Source organism: Hippoglossus stenolepis, chromosome 8 (genome assembly GCF_022539355.2).
Source record: "Hippoglossus stenolepis isolate QCI-W04-F060 chromosome 8, HSTE1.2, whole genome shotgun sequence".
NCBI classification, from domain to species: Eukaryota; Metazoa; Chordata; class Actinopteri; order Pleuronectiformes; family Pleuronectidae; genus Hippoglossus; species Hippoglossus stenolepis.
The window spans coordinates 1,136,163-1,156,484 of record NC_061490.1 but is presented as its reverse complement, the minus strand read 5'-3'; the positions used below and the strand labels follow the sequence as shown (position 1 = coordinate 1,156,484).

The 20,322-nt window shown below is 41.8% G+C and overlaps 1 protein-coding gene across 1 annotated transcript in view; it reads left to right on the top strand.

Annotated features, from left to right (window-relative positions):
* The window catches only part of LOC118113661 (vacuolar protein sorting-associated protein 13B-like), a 311,783-nt gene that overhangs the window by 274,834 nt on the left and 16,627 nt on the right, over positions 1-20,322 (top strand). Inside the window, exons 47-55 of the mRNA XM_035163589.2 lie at positions 3,194-3,349; positions 4,827-5,093; positions 7,220-7,303; positions 7,541-7,716; positions 10,567-10,737; positions 14,150-14,357; positions 17,161-17,349; positions 18,046-18,192; positions 19,844-20,130. Of these exons, the coding sequence (XP_035019480.2) occupies positions 3,194-3,349; positions 4,827-5,093; positions 7,220-7,303; positions 7,541-7,716; positions 10,567-10,737; positions 14,150-14,357; positions 17,161-17,349; positions 18,046-18,192; positions 19,844-20,130 (1,685 nt within the window). The remainder of the gene's footprint in view (positions 1-3,193; positions 3,350-4,826; positions 5,094-7,219; positions 7,304-7,540; positions 7,717-10,566; positions 10,738-14,149; positions 14,358-17,160; positions 17,350-18,045; positions 18,193-19,843; positions 20,131-20,322) is intronic.

Genomic DNA, 20,322 nt, shown 5'->3' with positions numbered 1-20,322 from the left:
ATACTTTTAACAGAGTCTTTTTTTACACAAGTATCTGTACTTATACTTAAGTATGTGAGTACCTTTGCCACCTCTGCATGTCTCTCACAGGGGCATAAAGGGAAACAAAGAGAGACAAAGATTTTATTTTTACATTTCTTTTACACCGAATACCCAACTTGGGAAATAATCATTATATCGGCTCGAAGTTGGTTTTCGACAAAAATCTTGAAATCATTTCCAGTTATTGATTGATGGTTTAGGAGTTCTTAAAATTCTTAGATTAAATAAACGTAATTTGCAGCTGATTTAACAATCTGAAAGCTGGTTTTGCTCTAAAGTTGTTTTGTCAAGATATTAGAGTAAGAGAATCACTCTTACTCTAGAGTTTAAAAAGATTTTAATGATTATTAAATTCCTCATCCTTATCAAAGTAAAGTTGGAGTAGATGCTGTTTGTTTTTACACTTTTTAAAAATTATTTTCCACTTATTTCAGTCAAGTATTGATTTGTCACTTTGGCAGCCTGGTCTTCTCAAGCCACAACACCTTCAGTATTGCCTGAGTTCTACATTCAGTTGAAAGCTCTTAGGCCAGTTTTAATCCATGTGTATAAAACTACCACATGTGGCTGACTGGGATTTCTCAGTGTCATTAAATCACAAAGAGGCAAAGCAGCTTCTTATTTTTCATTCTTGTCATCCTACGTATCCAGTTCATCTGTGTCACTGCTGTTTCTTTCTTTTCTTCCACCGCCTGAGTCAGAACAGTGATGATTTAAAACAAGCGCAGCAGTCGCTGTTTGAAGTTTGAGGAGCGACATTATTATGACTTCTCACTTAAAGGTCAAGTTTAGCCACAGGCATGATAAAGTAGATAGGAAAAAAGGGATTGATCGAGGGGTTAAAGGAGAGAGTGTTGAAATAACAGATTGGTCCTCACAGATGGTGCTGAGGCACAGCAATGGTATCTGCCATAGGAGCATAATTAACACAAATCCAGTCCCACCTAAACTCTTCAAGACTGAGGCTAATACAAGAGCAATAAGAACTCATCTAGTACCAGGTCACTTACACTGCTTTTAGATTATGCACTGAACTCCAGAAATTCTCCTAAAATGATCCCGAGGGGCTGTATGTTAGGAGGGAAATGTCCAGTTAGTTAATCCCTGGAGTTTTTTCTGCCAGCATACTAGTAAAAACTAGTGGGCTAGTTAAAACTAGTGGGCTAGATAATGTCTGAGTGAGCCCATCCGAGAATAAACACTGCAAGTGAGTGGGATGTAAATCAAGCAAAACTGTGAAAAAGACAAAAAGAACACAAATATCTCAGGATTATAAAAAGGTGCCATACATGCACATGCTGACAAAGATGTCAACTTGAAAAGACAAATAGATTTGAGAGCTTTTGGCAATGAGGGCCAACGCTGCTGTTGATCTGCTGTGAAAATAAACAAGTGATTTCCATGCCTGGTTCCTGCATGCTCTACCCTGAGGCTACCTGAATGCTCCAGAGACTTTCCTATTGTTGTTAGCATGTTTGCACCGAACAGTCTCCTGCTGTACTGTTCCTGTATGAATGGCAAACTCCCTAAGAAAGTCCAGACCCAATTGCCCAAATTTTCCGTTCATGTCTGAAAACAGCTCAAAAGATAGACTGGGATCAAAATGGAATTATATCCCATTTTACAATTTGTTTTTCTCAAACCACCATGATCATACCTGCTCTTGATTATAATGTTAGTGCCACTCTGAGTCATGCAGTAGTTCTGTACCCTGAGACCAAACCTTAACTCTTACACCGCCCTGCCACTTTCCTTGCGAGTTAAGTCCACTGAGCGGGGGATCTGAGAAATTATGTAATTTCCACTCTGCCGACAGGGAGCAGGGATGATCTTTAAAAAAAATAAGTGCACTCAGGCTTTGATTAAGAATGTTTTTGTAAAGAAATCTGCCTTCAAACAGTGAGGAAAGACTGCAGTTGAGAGAAACACAGAAGGTTTTGAACAGGGCCCCCCATGCTCTTTGACCTCAGGAGTCATTTGTTTTTCTTTAAACAGATTGGCTAAATGTTTGGTGCAGTGAAGCGACAAGTCAAAGTGTAAATTCTTCTGTGTTTCAGTGTTGTCACTGAAACTGTTCCTCCCCTGACCCCCTTGTGTCCCTTATCTTTTTAGACTCTTTCGCTCACATGTGTTGCCTCTTTGTCACTCTCCCATTCTCTTCCCTCCCCTTGTTACTGTTGCAAGTTTGAAGTTGTGTTGGCGGTGGGGCTGACATCGAGAGTTCAGCCAGGTGGAAGGTCAGCCATGCTGCCTTAGGGGAGAGAAGGCTTTAGATCCCTCCAAATATTTATGATTCTGCTCATATTGTGACCATAATCTAATAACAGCTCTCACATTGTTTGACAAATTAGTTTCCTTGTCATGTAGAGTTCAGCATCATGTAGAGAGAAGTGGAGTGCTCTTATTGACTTTATTTTGGTGCAGAAGTGCTGTTGTTATACATTTCTCTTTTGTGCTGTGGGTAGAATTAGGTAGAGGGGGCCTGTCGATAAGGCTTCAGATATATACACTTCATGTCTTGATGTCATCATTCAGTGCATTGTATTTTATGTATTGTGTAATGGAGAAAGTAACTTAAACACTGGTCTGCAGACTGTCTGCACATATAGATGTATCTATCTTATCAATGATGTGTCTATGCCCATGTTCAGCCCTGCTGGCATGTTGTGTACCATAATACATGGAAGTGGAAAATGCTCTGTAAATTGTCACCACTGTAAAGTTGTTTTGAATGTCAAAAGACAGGACAGCCTCTGTATATTTCTGCCACACACATAGATGTTCTCCACACTGAAGTGATGGATGTAAAGCTGAAAAAGGTTGAGTACCAAACTATCTGCCTCTTATTTAGACGTGTGGAGAGCAGAGCCTTCCACATCCAACCGCACAAGTATACACTCACACACACACACATGCAGCCATAATGAGCTTCCACATCAGCTGTTTTCCACCAGTCAGTTTATTGTGTGCAACCTTCTATTTCTACCCTGTGCAGGAGCAGGCCTGTTCAGAACCAGTAAACAGGAACTCTGTTGTACTTCTCCCTCCTTTCAAAATCTTCTAAACAAAAATTCTTGTTGTTTACTTCCCTTTTGCATGGAGATAATTAAAGAACAAGGAGACTGTCCTGCTCTGTCTCTCTATCCTGCAGCTGCTGCACATTTGTATTGAGGGATGGGGGAACTGGCGCTGGTCAGAGGCCTTCAGCGTGGACAACGTAGGGACTCTGCTGAGGACCATTCAGTACAAAGGACGCACTGCCTCACTCATCATCAAGGTGGTGCAGCTCAGTGGTGTCCAGAAACAGGTACTGTTACTTTTGTTTTTTAAACATGCTTTATTTAATTTTAAACATCTTTCTTCCTCCTACAACCATAATCACATAAACATATATAATTTTATTTGGTACATCAAATAATGTCTGTATTTTAGATGAAAGATAATTGAGAAACAGTTACAGTCTTACAGTTGCTCTAATTTGACCAAAAGAAATTCAGTTGGTTTTTCTGGGTTCTTCATTTTTATCTCACCGTCTCATCTCAGCAACAGATGTAGTTTATTCAGTTGTCAGGTTTGGTATTTACTGTTAAAAATCTTTTGACTTAGAAAAAAATTCTAGCCACATCAAGGTGGACTCTTGGCAACTTTTTCATTGACAAGTGAAAATTTGTTGTCCATGTAAACCACAGGGGGACCAACATTTTTAACAATGCCGTGAATATATGGGATCCTGCAGATTATTTTGCTGCTAACCTGTAAAAGACCTTGCAAATGGTTTATTACCACAGAGGAAACAGCACCATGTTTGCTGTGTAATGCCTGTTGACTGCTGCTATAGAAATCTGGCCAGTTTCCCAGCACTTGTTTATGGATGAGCATTTTTAAAATCCAGTGTTGTGATTTAGTAGTTGCCCAGCTAACAACACTGTATTGTGTTTTTTTCAGTTTTTGTAATCTGTTTTATAGCACTAAAACACATGTTTATGAGCTGTAGGACCACCAAAAAAGCAATATCCCTCATCAATTCATCAAATAGATTACAGGAAATCATAAACCAGCCCAAATTTAACCATAAACCAGCGGTATTCTCCTTTTTATGCCAAGAATAGTAGTGAATAATGTTTGGATCTTTCCAAATTGCAAAAGGCAGGGTTGCTGTATTCCCAAAGATATAGAGATACCATCAGATTATAGCGGTGACAGTTTATTATACAAACAGTGTCAAGTGTGGTTCCTGTCACCCTCCCATCATATTAACAGCTATTCAACTCACATTGATATAGCAAAGGCAAAATAAGCTAGTAAATTTAAAATGTGTTAATCAAAGACTAAGTTGTCTGTTTTTTATTTATGTACTAACTGATTCATTGACTAGTCAGTGCTGAGAAATGTTCTTTATTACACCCATGCAACACGGGAGTAGTCAGATGAATTGATATCTGTAGCATTTGTCACAGCAATAGCTATGGAAGGACAAACCTTTCTGGATTTATAGGAAATTTTATTGTACATACAGTACTTTGACAGAAAAGACAGGTTTTTGGTCCATATGTGTCCGACATCTCATACTGGCTATACCAGTATTGGCTTGTGAAAAATGCCCATAAAACAAAAAAGAACCTGCATGGGATCTACAGGTAGAGTTGAGAAAATCAAACTCTGTTTATGTTTAAAGTTGAACCCTCTCTGTATTATGCCATGCACAATGCTGAATAGAAGGTGTAACAAAATCTGCTTCTGAGGACTTATAGGAGGGATTCTCCTCTTTTGTCATTTTTCTCCAGGTAATATTCTGTGGGCGGCAGGTAATGTGCAGCTACCTGTCTCAGGACATTGAGCTCCGAGTGGTGCAGCACTATGTGGGGCCTGACAGTCAGACAGTGGTTAGGGAACACTGTGATTGCCTGGAGGCTGGGGCCAAGTTGCCTTCCTATGTGCTGGAGGACACTGAGATGACAGAGCTGTGTGTGAGGGCTCGAGGAGATGAAGACTGGTCCCAGGACGTTCAGCTGGAGAGGAGGAACCGCGGCAGCAGCAGCTCTGTCGTACAGGTACACTACATGACCCTTAGGCTAACTGTAACCACAATTTGGCGCTGGAACTAATTTCCATGACCAGACTGAGCTGGTGCTTGTTTAGGGCTGTTTCCCCAAAGACCTGTCTACTTTTTACTGTTGGTTAGTTATTTGCGACATTAGTTATTTTATTTTAATTGTTATTCACATGTTTGATTTTTACAGGCCTATTTTGTAAAACTTGTCTGCAGCTCTAATCTGTAAAACAATGGGCAATTCTACATTTTTATATCTGCCTTTGTTGTTAATGGCACAAGAGATTAAAGCTCGTGGAGGTAGCGTTCACATGGTTTGTCTCTAAATTTATCTCAGAATCAGATCTCCTAACAATAAGCACATGCGTATAGTCTGTAGTAGCTACAGAATTATGGAGTGGATTGTGCAGATGGAGGCTGGACGTACCACTTTGACCAACACAGGTAGACGCACACATTGCAAACATGACCACTTCCAGTCAGCTTTCCATCCACATACACACACATGTTTGGAAATGGTGACAAGACCACCAACTGTGACCGGATCCTCTTCTCCTGGGTGGCCACAGTGGCAGAGCTTGCATGTTGCTACTCACTGTTGGAGAACAAATTGAGATCTTTCCCTCAGATAGGCTTACAAAGGCCCCTAAAACATAACCCAACCATGTTGAGAGGGAGAAAATACAGTTTATGCTCTCTCATAACAACACTAACCATAACCAAACACTAGCTGATATGTGGGCACGGCAAGAGGCTTTGAAGGCATTTTCACACTGCTGGATTAGCGCCAGACGATCACATCTTCCCTCCATCCTTGCTGGTTTTGCACTTTTTAGTTTTTCTTCCTTCTCTCCATGTTCTTTCTTTGTTCCCTTCCTTTATAATGTTGTTAACGGCTAGCCATTTTACAGCTCCAGCTTCTGTGTGGGTCTGGACATCTCTGACTCCTCTCCAACCTCTGCTGTTATCTCTTCTCCTCAGATCAGCCATTCATTACACATATGGAGGCTTGGCTCCAAATGAGAGAGCTGCCTGGACTAGTAGCCGAATCCTTAGATCTCTCTATCTCTGTCTGCTTCCCATTTCACTCTGTTTTATCCCTTTCTTTTACTCTCTCGCCCCCACACACTGGCTCACCCATTGAACTTGTAGTTGTTAACTCATCCTCTTTATTTATTTCATCCTTTGGCATCCAGCTTGTCCACCTGTTCCACCCTCTAACTCTCACCTCTTTCGATGCCCGTCACCTTTCTCCTCTATATCCTGATTCTCTGTATCGGTAATCCATCTGAAGTAACTCCCCTCCCTCATATCTCACCTTCCTCCCTATCTGTTATTTCACCATTTTCTCGTCCATTTCTTTTGACAGAGCACAGCCGGTCATAATGACATTATCCCAGCCCTGAGTGTTTTTAGTGGATCAGGGTTATATGGCAGTGTGTGCCACTCCCCCCATACCAAAAAGCTGTTTTCTAATTAAGATCATATTCCCTCTGTTTCTTTTCTCTCCTCTGCTGTCCCCACCAGTAAATGAAGTCCCCGGTGTGTAGTAAACTAGGCCGCTTGTTACGTGCCTTGGCATCACTAGGCTTTACTGAGAACAGAGGAGTGAATGAGACAAACACCAGTGACACATTAAGAGTGCTCAGCCTTCGGTGGACATATCATCAGTCTTTAAATCTTGCTAGATTTAACTGCCTGTAATGGCCCATTATCTAGCACTAACATCTGTCAGTCGCCTTAGCCATTATATTGTGTTACAGGCTTTATGGGAGACTTAACTTTAAACTACTGGCAGAAGCCAAGAAACAAAGTTTTATAGGACAAAACATGATAATTTGTCACCGATGGAGGCAATAAACATCCTGTCTGTGAGTGAGAGGCAGCAAATGCATTTAAGTGATCTGATATCCATATTTTACATTCTAATCACAAACAAGTTGCCCTTCAGCATTCCTGATCAGTCTTTCTCCTGTGAACCCTTTGAAATGTTGGTGAGATATGAGATGTACTGATAAAACTCCACCCTCCTATGTTCAGAATGACATCTTTAAAATATCTCTTGTTGCGATTTTTTGAATTGGACAGTTGGATCGATAATTACTGAGATCAATAATCTCCTTTCAGGTTCCTTGTTCCAGTGGTTCTTTACTCTATGTGTGGTGCACTCTCATCACCATTGAACCTGACTCTCACATGCAGCAGAGAGTGGTGGGTATCCTGCACACACACACTTACATAAACCAGTCCATTTTATTAGAATAGCTTAAATTCATTAATAAGCCCAAAAAATATAAACATAAAAATATTGTTTATCAGGAATCATGGTAATAAAATGATTGAACCTCTATGATTATTATCACACTCAGCTCACTATCTTTGTCACACTCAATGTGTTTGTGCACCAATTCTCACTGATGATTGCTGTGTGTGAACGCAATGTTTCAGGTTGTGTTCAGTCCACTTTTTGTCATGAGGAGCCACTTGCCGGATCCAGTCATTATCCACATAGAGAAGAGGAGTCTGGGACTGAGAGAGAGCCAGCTGATACATGGACAGGGCCACCAGGAGCCCCTGTTAAACACCGAGGCTGACCTCACCCACCATCTCACTTTCCAGGCCAGGTAAAAAACAAAAAAAGAATTCAAAAAACTATTCAAGCTTCGATACACTAATACCATGTAGTACATTGTGTTGTTATATTTTTAAGTTCTTACCCTTTAAAGCTTAAGTAGATCTCGTTAAAATAATCAGATAATTAACACTTTAGAATAAAGAGTTGTGACCCAGACTCACAATAATTTACCTTTCTAAACATCCCATGTTAACACAACTCAGGATCTCGCCTCAAGCCTGAGGCAGACCTTTATCTTCTGTCCAATCCTCTCTTTTCTGATCAGCAGGACAGATTCACTGAACCATTTACATCTTTAAAGCCAGTGTTACATTATGCCATAAGCAACAAGCTCCTACTGCACAAAGGACAGAGTCTGACTCCCTGACATAATGGATTTGTCTCCATTTACAAAAGATGGAGAGACACCTACTTAAGATTCTCTCGCACAATGTTCTCGTTTCTGTGAGGCAAGATGGAGACATGATCCAGGGGGATCCAGGCACATTTTAGTAGAACAGGAAGCCAGCTTGGCAGCACCTGAGACACAGCTCAATTTCCAACATGTCAGGCTGGACCATAATTACACCTCATTTAGATACAGGCCCTAACAGAGAGCAGCTTTTTGGCCATGCATGGTCTCCATATTTTGTTTGTGTGTGTGTTTGTGTGTGGAGAGGATGTGTGTATGCACACATGTTTGCGTGGTTGGATGAGTAGTGTATGTGCACATGTGTCATTGAATTTGTGTGTGGTCTGTGTGTATGTGTCTGTCATTGTCTTTCTTAGCTGTGTGCCAGCATAAGTGTGACAGTCACCACTTCATCATGGGCAGAGTCTGTTACATACATCACTACTGCGGCTGTTACTCTGCCCCAGTTTGTCAGTCTGGGTTCTCACTTTCTCATATTATCCATATCCTCTTGTAAGAGACAGCTCTTTATACAATTCATCATAGTAGGCTCCACTTTAAGCTGCATCAATTGTTAAAATGTGTGGCTGCATCAAAATTTGCCCATAAAATAAATGTCATGTGTCTGTAAGTCATATGTAGGTTATATAGTTGAATAACATCACAACTATACTCTGTGTGTCATGTCTGGTACATACAGTGTATTTGACAGAAGTTATGGTCCAAATAGTCTTTCAGTAACACAAGTGTTTATGTTTCAGTATAGATGGCCCCAAAGGAAATAACTACCACATGTACATACTGTATTGTTGTTGCTCCTACTGTATTTGTTATCTGTAATTTATATTGCTGTATGCAAATCCACGTCAAAAAGATCATCCCTTGGTAGCAGCCCGTGGTGGCTGAATAAACAGAATAAACATCTAATTGACTCCCCCTGAGATAGTTTTTTGCTGTAACTGTTGTGTGTTTAGATATCTGGTTGCAAAGTTTGTTTTGATTTCAGCTGCCATAAAGGAACCACAGTGGCCATACAGTGACTGGGAATACATTTGGCCCCTTCATGCACACAAAAAACAAGCTCAGAAACAATTACGTGTCTTGTCTCTCTGGATTGCAAACAGTGTTTTCTCGATCCGTCTCTTGTCTTAACTGTCTCTCACCACACAAATTTACATACTCCACTTCCTTGGCCCCCCAACACAATCCATCCTTCATCCCTCTCCATCCTCACAAGTGCACACTGCAAGCCACAATTGGAAATGTACCTTTACACATGTACATATTTTGTACGCTCACACATGTACACAGACCCACCCCAACAACCACCAAATCTCTACCCCAAACCTCTGGGACAGATCCAATCTTGAATGTTCACTGGTCAGCAGCTCATCTTTCCTTCCTGTAATTACACATAGTTGTGGGCTCTAATAGACGAGGTAGAGCGCATAGCTGCGGTCTGCGACAAAAGAGTCACAGACAAGTCTGTTATGTCCTGCTCTCCTCATATTGGCCACCACATTAGAGAACTGAGGGTTACAATCAGAAGCCTCTTCCAGCTTCCCCCCTCAGGAGCTGCCCTGGATGAAAAGCTTCCTGTCAGCGCCTTGTCCCTCTCCTCTGTGTTGCCCCAGATCCATAAGCAACAGCCCCTGTGTTCCTTTTATAGCACAATAGGCTCTATTAATATACTCTTCCCTGGGGTGAGGAGGCTGCTTTGCTTTAGCCAAGTGGAACTGGATGCTGTCTAGTGCAAGAGAAGAAGCCATTACAGTGTTGGATTTAGTTATTTTTCTCCTTGTTGTAAAGACATAATTGACCAGTGTCTGGGGCTGAGATATCCAATAGGATTATATAGTGCCGTTTAGCTTTTCCTGTGATCTTTGTAAATTACTGTTTGTAAGGCAAGACAGCATGTCAGGAGGAAAACTCCAAAGAAAAGGCATATTCAAACCGCTCAAAGTTTCAGGGTAAAAGCAGAGTTCAAGCAGAGGTCAATTTAATCGTTCTGAACAGAACAATGGCTATAGTCATTTGCTGTCAAGAGATGTCTTTCTCTATAGTGAAATAAAAAAGTACACTTGAATTGTTTCTGGCGTAGAATAAGTTAACATGCTTCCAAGCCAAATTTGCTCACAAAACACACAGCAGTGGTTCAAATCGTGTGCCTTTATCACCCCAAAGGTATGTAGGTTTTCATTTCAAGCAATCTGTAATCATACCATCCACCAGAGGAGATCATCAACTAAAGAGCTGGCTTGGCAGGAGGACCTGCATGTTGTTGGGTAAAAGTGGCACATGGTTGACGATCACTGAAAGTATTTATATTTAAAAACTATTTGGCTGTGAAGTGTCTACTTCAAAAGGAAAGTTAATGTATGTGTCACATTCATGCAGGTCTTGATAGAGAAATCTGTAATAATTTTGTGATCATATTCTGCCCCTCAGGGAAGATGAAGATGCTTCTTACTGCGCTGTGCCAATCTCCACCAACCTGATCAAACAAATAGTGAATAAGACTGAAAATGAGGACAACCTGAAAGACATCCTGGCTGATTTCTATGGTCCGAAGACCTCTACTGAGCTGCCGTGGCCCTACATCACCAAAGATACTGACAGGTACTGCTCTGCAAATTTTGTATAATGAATGTTCATATGTCTGTTCGGGTACATACAAATATCCTCAGACAAAGTATGATGATTATTTTGCGCTAAACTTTCATGACTACTCTTGCTCTGAATCTTGAATCTGCTTAGAGACTAATCTTGACCCCAGGTGAGTAGGATAAACAAGCTGAAACTAAACAGAGGATGGAAATAATGGTCAGAGTTGTGAGCCAAATTCCCATTCACAACATCAAAGGTCCATGAGCCATAACCATGACACCACTTGATTCTTTGTAACAAGTCCACATGTATACATCTTTTTAATATTTATTATCACACTTCTGCGGAAAGTTCATCTGGCTGGTTACGATTTTATAACATCATCAAGACCCAACAGTATGTTTGCTTTTGTTTTTTTGAAATAGTAGGCTCCTTACATCTTCTCTCCTCAAAGCACAGAGTTGTGCAAGCGAGTCTTTCGTGGGGGAGCTTCTCTTTATTGCTTACTCTGTTCACATAATAAAACAGTTAACTGCAAAGACAATGCAGAGCCATGCATCAGACATTAGCAGCAATCCCTCGGCAGTCCCCACAGACTGGAGGTTTAAGCTGTCATTCTGTCACAGTCCCATGTTCTTACACAAGTCACAAGGCCTTGCATCCAGTTAAAACTTGGCACAGGTTTACAAAACGTACAGTGTTTATACTGTATATGTGCATATCTCTGCAAGTGTGTATACAGTATGTGACCCATGCATAAGTTTACATATACTATCGGGCAGCACACAATTTTGGATCCCTCCACATGTGTCACTCTGGAACTCATCTTTTGTCACAGAGCAATCACATCTTGATAGCAGCGGTAGAGGACGTGGCCACATGCTCTCCCACAGGCTCCAAATTACAAAGAGAGCCTGTGGTTGCCTGGATTTCTCTGCTCTCTATACATACACAATCACCCACAGACTGTTGCCCAGCACATTTGTACACACTCATAACATTATGTTGCATATGCTACCATATGAATTGTTCACCTTTAAATGTCACATACAAGGTGTCAGCTCAGGGCTTCTATCTGCTGTCTGGTGTTGAGTTTCTCCATTAGTCAAGCCTGTCTCTTCCCTGTGAGACAAAAGCCCGAAGGCCAAAGCATATTTCCCATTCTGGAAAGTGGCAAAAACCCAGAAATCTGCTACTTAATGTTCTTAAGGAGCAAAAGGAAAAGAAATGGTAAGAGAAAAGGGGAAGAAGTGTTATTAAAAGATTAATAGCACTGATCACTATCTCTAAACACACTCAGAACTTGGACAGCAAGTGAAACCCACAGTTTAATTTGTATATTTTTCCTTATTGCTGACAACAGTGACACAGTTTGCTGTGTGGAGACTGTTCAGTCTCCATGGCACAGCAGGCGAACCAAACCAAAGGAAGTCCTTGGCAGAGAGTGTGTAAATATTGTGTCTTAAATGGACAGGGGAAGTTGAGAGTGGTAAATGTTATTTTTTCTTTCTATGGTTGATTTTTAGTGGCAGCAAGGCACCTCCACAATCATTAAACAAACATCTTGTAATGGTTGGGTTTAGGGTGAGCTCAGGCTTGAGGCCGTTTGTGTTCAGAGTGGTGTGCCTCTCAAACTTCACACTTTTAAAACTCTCAGCTCCAGTTCTGGCAGGTTCTGAAAGAAGCTGCTGATCACATATCTTTCAATTAGCTTTTGAGTGAGCACTCTAATTTGATTAATGAGTCCTGCACTCTGCTGCCCTCAGCCTTGAGGTCACACACACAAACAGAGCAGTAACTTGCAAAGAATAACTATCCACAGTGGTTTTTGGTCCTGTTTCTCAGCAGGAAGTCTCTGGTTATGTGACAAGTTTGAGATGGCAGGTTGGTAGGTTGAGCAGAGTTGAAGCGGCCTTGAGGGAATGGGAAGACTGGGTCGTCTTTGATGGGTTTGAACTTCAGAGTAAGTCTGAGAGAACTGTTTGTTTGGCTCTCTTCTGGCACTCTGTACTGTTTAGGGCTCACAAGACCATGATTACCATGAAATGACTGCTGTGACAGTAGTTTGCTGGAAAAGTGGTTGTGTGTTTCTGTCTCACTGTCTGTCTGTCTGTGTGTCGATATGACCATGTGTGTTCCTAGATGGTTTGTCAACTGTTCTCTCTGTTTGTATTGCATAACCAATTCACAGACAGTTTTTGTTTAGCTTGTGTGACTGTTGTCAGTGGGTTAATGGTCTGCATATTACAACAGTCTGAGAATTGTTTGTTTATATATGACACATTTAAATACCTGTTTAAGGCTGCCTGTGGCTGAGTATTTGACAGTGTGTAAAACATGTCCACAGTACAAGAGCAGACAAAGGAAATGCTATAACTCCTGGTGATTGAGCAGAAACGTGTTGATTACCAGTCTGCACTGACAATAATGGTTGTTTATCAATAATGCATTACAGGTAGCTGTGTGTCTGTCAAAATGTATATGTCATTATAGATGTATGGTATGTCTGAAATGTCACCCATAGCGCGACTGCTATAGCTTATGTAAGAAAAAACAGGCGAGGTTTGTTCAGCATGTCTCCCTGCTTGTCTGTGGTCTTGTCTGGACGGCAGCAAGACTATTTTATTGTAAAGACAAAGCTTCCAATGGCTCTGACTGTATAAGTGGATCAGGATTTTTCTGTTTTTAATAGTCCTTTTCATTGCCATTTTTTATCATCATTATTAGTTTAGATAAACAGAAAACACATCCCTTTTCTCCCAAATAACACCTAATTCCCGATAAGACCAAACTTGATATAGAAAAAAGTGTAATATGCAACATATACTGTAAAGACGTGTGATATAAAAAACAACACGTATTCAATCCAGTCATTATCCTATTCTTCCTATTAATAACCATGTTAGTCTTACACTAACACAAATGACCAGCTATCTTGGAGTGATGGTGGCCATACCAAACACTCAGATTACAGTCATGCACACTGTCAAGTCATTCCTAAATTAATTACTCTCTCACTATTAAGTCAGGTCATCTCATGGCGCTGCTAGACATCTCCTTCATCCACTGGCCTCAGTAAGGTCTCTGAATATCCTTCCATTTTATAACAATTACACATGTGGCTGGAACAGACAGACATTCGTTAGCATTCGTTTCCTTACATTTCCTGTAAATCTTCACATAATTAACATAGTGTAGCTGAAGATGGGGAACAGTCACATCACTTTCTGTCAATATGGAAATCAGTTCGATATCTGGGGCTTCTGACATTCTCACATAGAGTACAATGGAGCGTGGTACAATTTCTTCATTGGATCAGTGTACTATGTTCTGTGAAATACTGTTTATCTGGGTCACTACAGTACTAGCTAAATATACTATTGCTATTATGGTGATTTCTTTGGTAACATATTCTCCCACGCAGGTCAGTGCTGGAGCCCCTTGCCCAGTGGGACAGTCCCATGCAGGTGAAATTGTCCTGCTGGAAACCTGGCCTAAACACCCTGCTGGTGGAGCTACTGCCCTGGGCTCTGTTAGCCAACCACTCCAAATGGGACCTCTGGCTTTTTGAGGGAGAGACCATTGTACTCCAGATACCAGCCGGCAAAGTCATTGTACCGCCCAACTTCAAGGTAGGATGCGATCTATCGTATTCTGAAACTTATACATTTAAAACTGTGACAATTGGAGCTACTGAGGCCAACATATCCACACTTTTGGTCTTAAGCTCCAAAACACATATCCTATATTTCCCATAATGTAGACTTCCCCTACAAGGTAAATTCCCTTGTCTTCCAAAATCCATGCATCTAATTATAATTTAGGCTTTCTTGTACAAATCTGTGGCATTTAGTCCAAAATCAAGATAAACCTGTGACACCATGAGGGTTATTTTCTTAGGCTTTAGATGTCTCCCTCCAGATCCACCGAAGATATTATACAACAGGACACGTAAACTACACTTCATAGTTCATATGTAATATGTATATACCACAAAAACAAGCTTTTTGTTCTAATTTTTCCTTTACTAACTAGATTTCTTATATAGCACTTACACACCATTTTCTATGCTATTGTATATTAAACGACTCATATTACATAAATGTTGATTTTTAAATGTTTCCAATCAGGACAAAAATAATTAAAACAAAACATTACCAGCTGTGCACTGAACAAGTCTCAGTTGGTTCAGGATCTTCAGATATCTTAAAGGGGACATAGCATGCAAATTCCACTTTGTTAGTGCTTCTACAGGTTAATGTGGGTATCTGGCATGTCTACCAACCCAAAAACTCTGGGGAAAAAACACTCGCGCGTTTTGTTATGGTTCCTCTAAGTCAGAAACGTCATGCTTGAGCGACTCGATTGAGCTTCCTGGGTATTGTGTCGTAACAAGGAACTGGAAGTCTCCCTACATGGTCTTGCCCCCGTCCCGTCCGTCCCGTCCCCCTAGTCCCGTCCCGTCCCCCCGGCCCCGCTCCCCGCCCCGTCCCGCCCCGCCCCGCCCCCCACTCAGCATTTCGGTTTACACCGGAGGCAGCGAGCGCGTTCCCAAGCACGCAGCCGGGTTGTTCACACGGGATTGTGCATTTTCCACGTCAGCCCGCGATTCACCACATGTGGCATTTGTCTGGATCGCTGGGACTGGGAGGCTGCAGCAGCTGCTCGGGCGCGACTCGCTCCTCCCGTGCGTGAGCTGGGAATTTGTGTCAGCGCCCATACGCAGCAGTGTGGAGGACTTCCGCAGTGTTCAGCGCTACTGTAACCCCTCTTAACCCCGATATCTAATCAAAGCAACAAATGTTGAGAAAGCAGAATCGCGGGCTGACCTTATATGTACAGTCTATGGGGCTGACCAGCGGAGAAATGCTCGTCCCGTGTGAACAGCCAGGCGGCTGCTGCGCTGGAGAACGGCGCTGCCTGCCCTGCGCGGTCTTCCACACTGCCAGCTGTGTGGAAGACTTCCGCAGTGTTCAGCTCTACTGTATGACGGGTTACAGTAGTTACGCCGGGTTACAGTAGTTCCGCGAGGTTCAGTAGTTACCGGGGTACCGGACGCGGAAGCGCCGCTGAGGCAGCGCAGCGCCGTTCTCCAGCGCGCAGCCGCCTGGCTGTTCACCCGGACGAGCATTTCTCCACTGGTCAGCCCCATAGACTGTACATATAAGGTCAGCCCGCGATTCTGCTTTCTCTGCTTGTTGTTAGCACCAGTTGAATGTGGGGATTGGGGGTAGCTGATGATGATCTTCTGCTTCCCCCCCACCCCTCTCTTTCTCTCTCTGTCTGTCTGCTTGTGTGCTTGCGTGGATGGGCAGAGGGGGACATTTAATTATATTGATTGGGGAAAATTAAAACTCCCAGGACAACAGAAGGGAATACAAGTATGGGATGCATATTTGATAATTTATATCTATAAAATATGTAATTTATATCGTTTAAAATCATAGAGGAGGGGGGAGGGGAGCTGGCTCATTAGCATTTAAAGGAACAGGCACTCAAAACAGGTCACTCTGTGGAGGGCTGTTTTATACAGGGTAAAAAGGGGCTGTTTTATATGATCCTTGTGGTATTTTGACCAAAGTATGTTACAGACATTTCATTAAGACCCCAAGGAACCATATCAACTTGTGGTAAAATGGGCATGCTATGTCCCCTTTAATATTATAGTTTGGACGTAAGATATATTTTATTTTTAGATCAAGACCAGGAACTATTTCTTTTCGTGACATGACAGCTTTCAGGATGAAACCAGCTCTTTGCTCATTTTAGTCTGCACTAATCAAAAACAAAACCTGAGATAATGTACCAGAGCTGCATTTCAACTATATTCCCTGCCCTAAGTATTTATCTGCAGCCAAGCTCTGTCACCATATGCTGTAAGCATTTCTTCTCACTGGTTTCTGAGATCAGAAGAAGAGGGCTGCAGATGTTTTTTTCTAGGGCTTAGCTAGAAGGCAAAGTTTCAAAGAACAAGTGCTGATGAAATTGCCTGTGAAATTGAAACAGATAAAGGCATGTTTCCATAGCACCCTGCTATTTATCAATTAACAATAATTAAGAGAGTACTTGGTCTCTACTGTGACTCTGACAGTCGATTGGTTTGAGTGGGGGGGGACGTCACTCAAGCATCTGCAACACAATGATGGATTTTATAAACTCCTCAGTTGCCAGGACTGTTTGAAAAGCTTTGCAGGGAACATGGACACTGTCAGGGAATTTGGGCTGAGTCACTAGCAATGAGGCTACAGTTGACCCTAGTATGTGGCTGTTTCCAAAATGCAATCAAACACAGTCAGTTTTAATAATAAGATTTCCCTGACACGAGTGACAGTGATTTGACCTCTGATTCCTTTCTCCCTTTCTCATTCTCCTACTCTCACCCTTCACATATTTCCTTCTGTCCCCCCTCTTTGCGCCCTTGTACCCCAAATCCAGGAAGCCTTCCAGATCGGTATCTACTGGGCCCTCACTAACACCGTCCACAAGTCGACAGCATTCAAACTAGTCCATGACTTGACTTCTCCTCGATGGAAAGAGGGATCAGGATCAGAGGTGGTCACTTTGGATGAGGAGGGATGTGTAGAGGCAGACATCTCCCTGGGAGCCTTCCCTGGAAGACAGAAGGTGAGAAAAAACAACGGCCAAACTTTAAAGCTGGATGAAAGGTTACATCACCACTCCTCTTTCCATGTCCTGATATTTAAAAAGGGTATTCCATTTGGGTAGTGCAAAAAACAGGTTCACAGAATTATCAAATCAAGACAAATTAGTCTTTTAATGGGTTGTAATATATCAGAATGCATTTTACATTTTCTTGTATGTTTATTTCATTACAATGTGGTTTTTAGCTTTTTTATTCATGAGCTTGTTTTCTACCACTATCCAGCTGTAATAAAAACCAAACAGTTTACTTGTTTAGATATATACTGATACCAGATCACAGATATAATATATGTTACTTAGTAAAACAGAAATAAAACACCATTTAAGTCAAATCAAGAAAGGTTTGTTTTATCAAACCAGGAGGGAATACAATTATTGCTTGAAATACTCGTTTAACGTCATTGAATTTTACATTAAGGCCATTGATGGTACCATGGAAATGTTTTTAGTACAATGAAATATAAAGTTACTTTTTTTTAGTAGAGTAAACAGATAGCAAGTAAGTGATTTTTTTTGGATGCATCTTTCATTACTGCATCAAATTTATTAGCTCTTCATCTCACCACATTAAAATCATAACCAGATCTCTCAAGTAAATGTAACTCTTTTTTTTATCATCCATAGCTGACAGTTTAATGACTGCTGTTTCCCCTGTAGCTGTGTCAGTTCTGTGTGTCGTCTGTGGTGAGAAACGGCATCCAGATCCTACAGATCGAGGACAGAACGATTCTTGTCAACAACACTCCTTACACAGTACAGTGCAGGCCTCTGCTGACTGACCACGCACTGGGAACTGATGACCAGGTATGGGCATGTCACATGAGCACTTTTCTCTTATCTGTCAACCTGAAATATCTTGAAAGAAGTTATACTTTGATTTAATGAATTAATCAAGTCTGGGTTATTTTGTTAAATATCAGACACCTAAATACAGAATCTTTTTTAGGTTTATTTCCCAGCACCTTTCTTAAAACATGCAAAACAACTGCTTGATAGAGTATTAGTCACAGGGCTTCTTGTAATTAACAGGAAGATATTAACTGCCCAGTGTCGAAGTCCCCACCATCTTAATTCATTGCTGCATCTCTCTAAAACAATTTGAAACTAGAATGGCACTCAGTGGAGAGCATACCTCCACCAAAGCCCAACAGTCCCCAATTTGTCAAGCTGCACCAGGTTGCACACACTTGTAGATATCTGGTCCCTTAATTTGCCAGATCTTTTTCATCAAGATCGATGAATTATTCCCTGGGAAAAAGGTAAAAATGTTGAAAAGCAACCTATCTCACAATGTTAAAGAACGTGCTCAAAATAATCCCTGTATTCACCCCCTGATCCGGATCCCCCACCAAAATTGAATGGGTTCCTGCCTGACCCATACTGCATCGGTTTACTTGATTTCATGGAAATATGTTCAGGTGTTTTTTGTACTCTTGCTAACAAACAAACCAACAAACAAACAGACAGGGTTGAAAACAACCTCCTTGGCAGAGGTAAAAAAGCTTATCCTGGACCCATAGCTTCCATTCCATACTGTTACCTTATAACCATAGAGCCTGTGTCTGTATGTGTATGTGTGTGCGGTTTTATGGTCCTGCAGCATGTCAGTCCTGTCCAGCTGATGTTTCCATGGCTGTTTAGTCCTTACGCACATTACTCACACATCCAACACACCACCGCCACACACATGCACTGCAGGGATGTAGCAAGCCGTTTTCCATCAGCTCATCTCTCCTTTCAACATTCTCACAATATGGCAATGGCACTTCACAGGGACATTAGACAAACACCCAGAATTGAATGCAGGTTTCCCTTCTCACTTTCATCTGCTGCTTGTCCCCAAAGAGACTAACAATGTAGTGATGTCATCTAACGAGCCTTCAGATCCCCTTAAAGAAGGATGGCAGAGCTTGCCAGTTGCCACTAATTGACTGAAAAACTTTTTAAAAAGAAAAGAGCCCAACAAAAAATAGCGGGCACTGGGCTTAACAATAACACAGACCACAAACAAGGCTAGGAATGCCTTTTTAGTTGGTCTATTCATCATGCTTAGTGCCTAATCCCCACAGTCCTCAACTACTCCCTGCGCACAGGCTGCTAACCCATCACAGCAGGGCTTCTCTGCTACCAATTTAGCACTAAGCTGAGTGGGAGAAAGAGGAGAGTACAATAACAATGTGGTTTTACCATGTATTTTTTGTTATAGTCACTTGTGTCCTCTGTCTTTCCTTTTTCTTTGCCTCCATGTCCCATTCTTATATCCGTTTTCTTTTGCAACTTTTGTCCACCCTCAAATTTGTTCATATTTGCTCTCCTCACCTCTTTTTTTTTTCATATTCTTTCTTTTCCTTCCTCATTGTTTTCCCGTTTTTAAATATTTTTTTTCTCCCTTAATTTTCCTCTCCTCTGCCTTTCTCTTCCATTTCAACATGTTTATACTATGTCCTCTCTCCAGGCCTGTGAGATACAAGAGACGTCTGTGTTTAGCCTGGCTCCCTCTGAAGAGTCCTCCCTGGCCAAGCCCAGCTCAGTGCCATGCTGGGACCTCCTCCAAACCAATGTCCAGGGAAAGGTGGAGTACCCTTTGCCACTCAGATACATGCTCTTCAGCTTGTTTCCCAGGCCTGATGCCGGAGTTGGATCTGCAGCATGGAGCCTCCCTGCTCCCATCCATCCAGACTTCCCCAGGCAGAGTTTGTCTGTTCCTGTGGGACCAAGCTCTGGGTTTGGCCTTAGCAGCAGGTGGGTGAAGCAGAGCATTTGTGGTTTGCTGGCTGTGACAGTTCATTTAGAGCAGGGTTTGAACCCCAGCTGGCACAGGACATCAAGCGGTGAGGCACTGGAGCTAGTCACAGCTTGTTAAACATTGGAGATGGAGCAAAAGAAGAAATGCCCTCAACATTTCCACTGTCAATCCCTCAGCTTGTCTTGTGC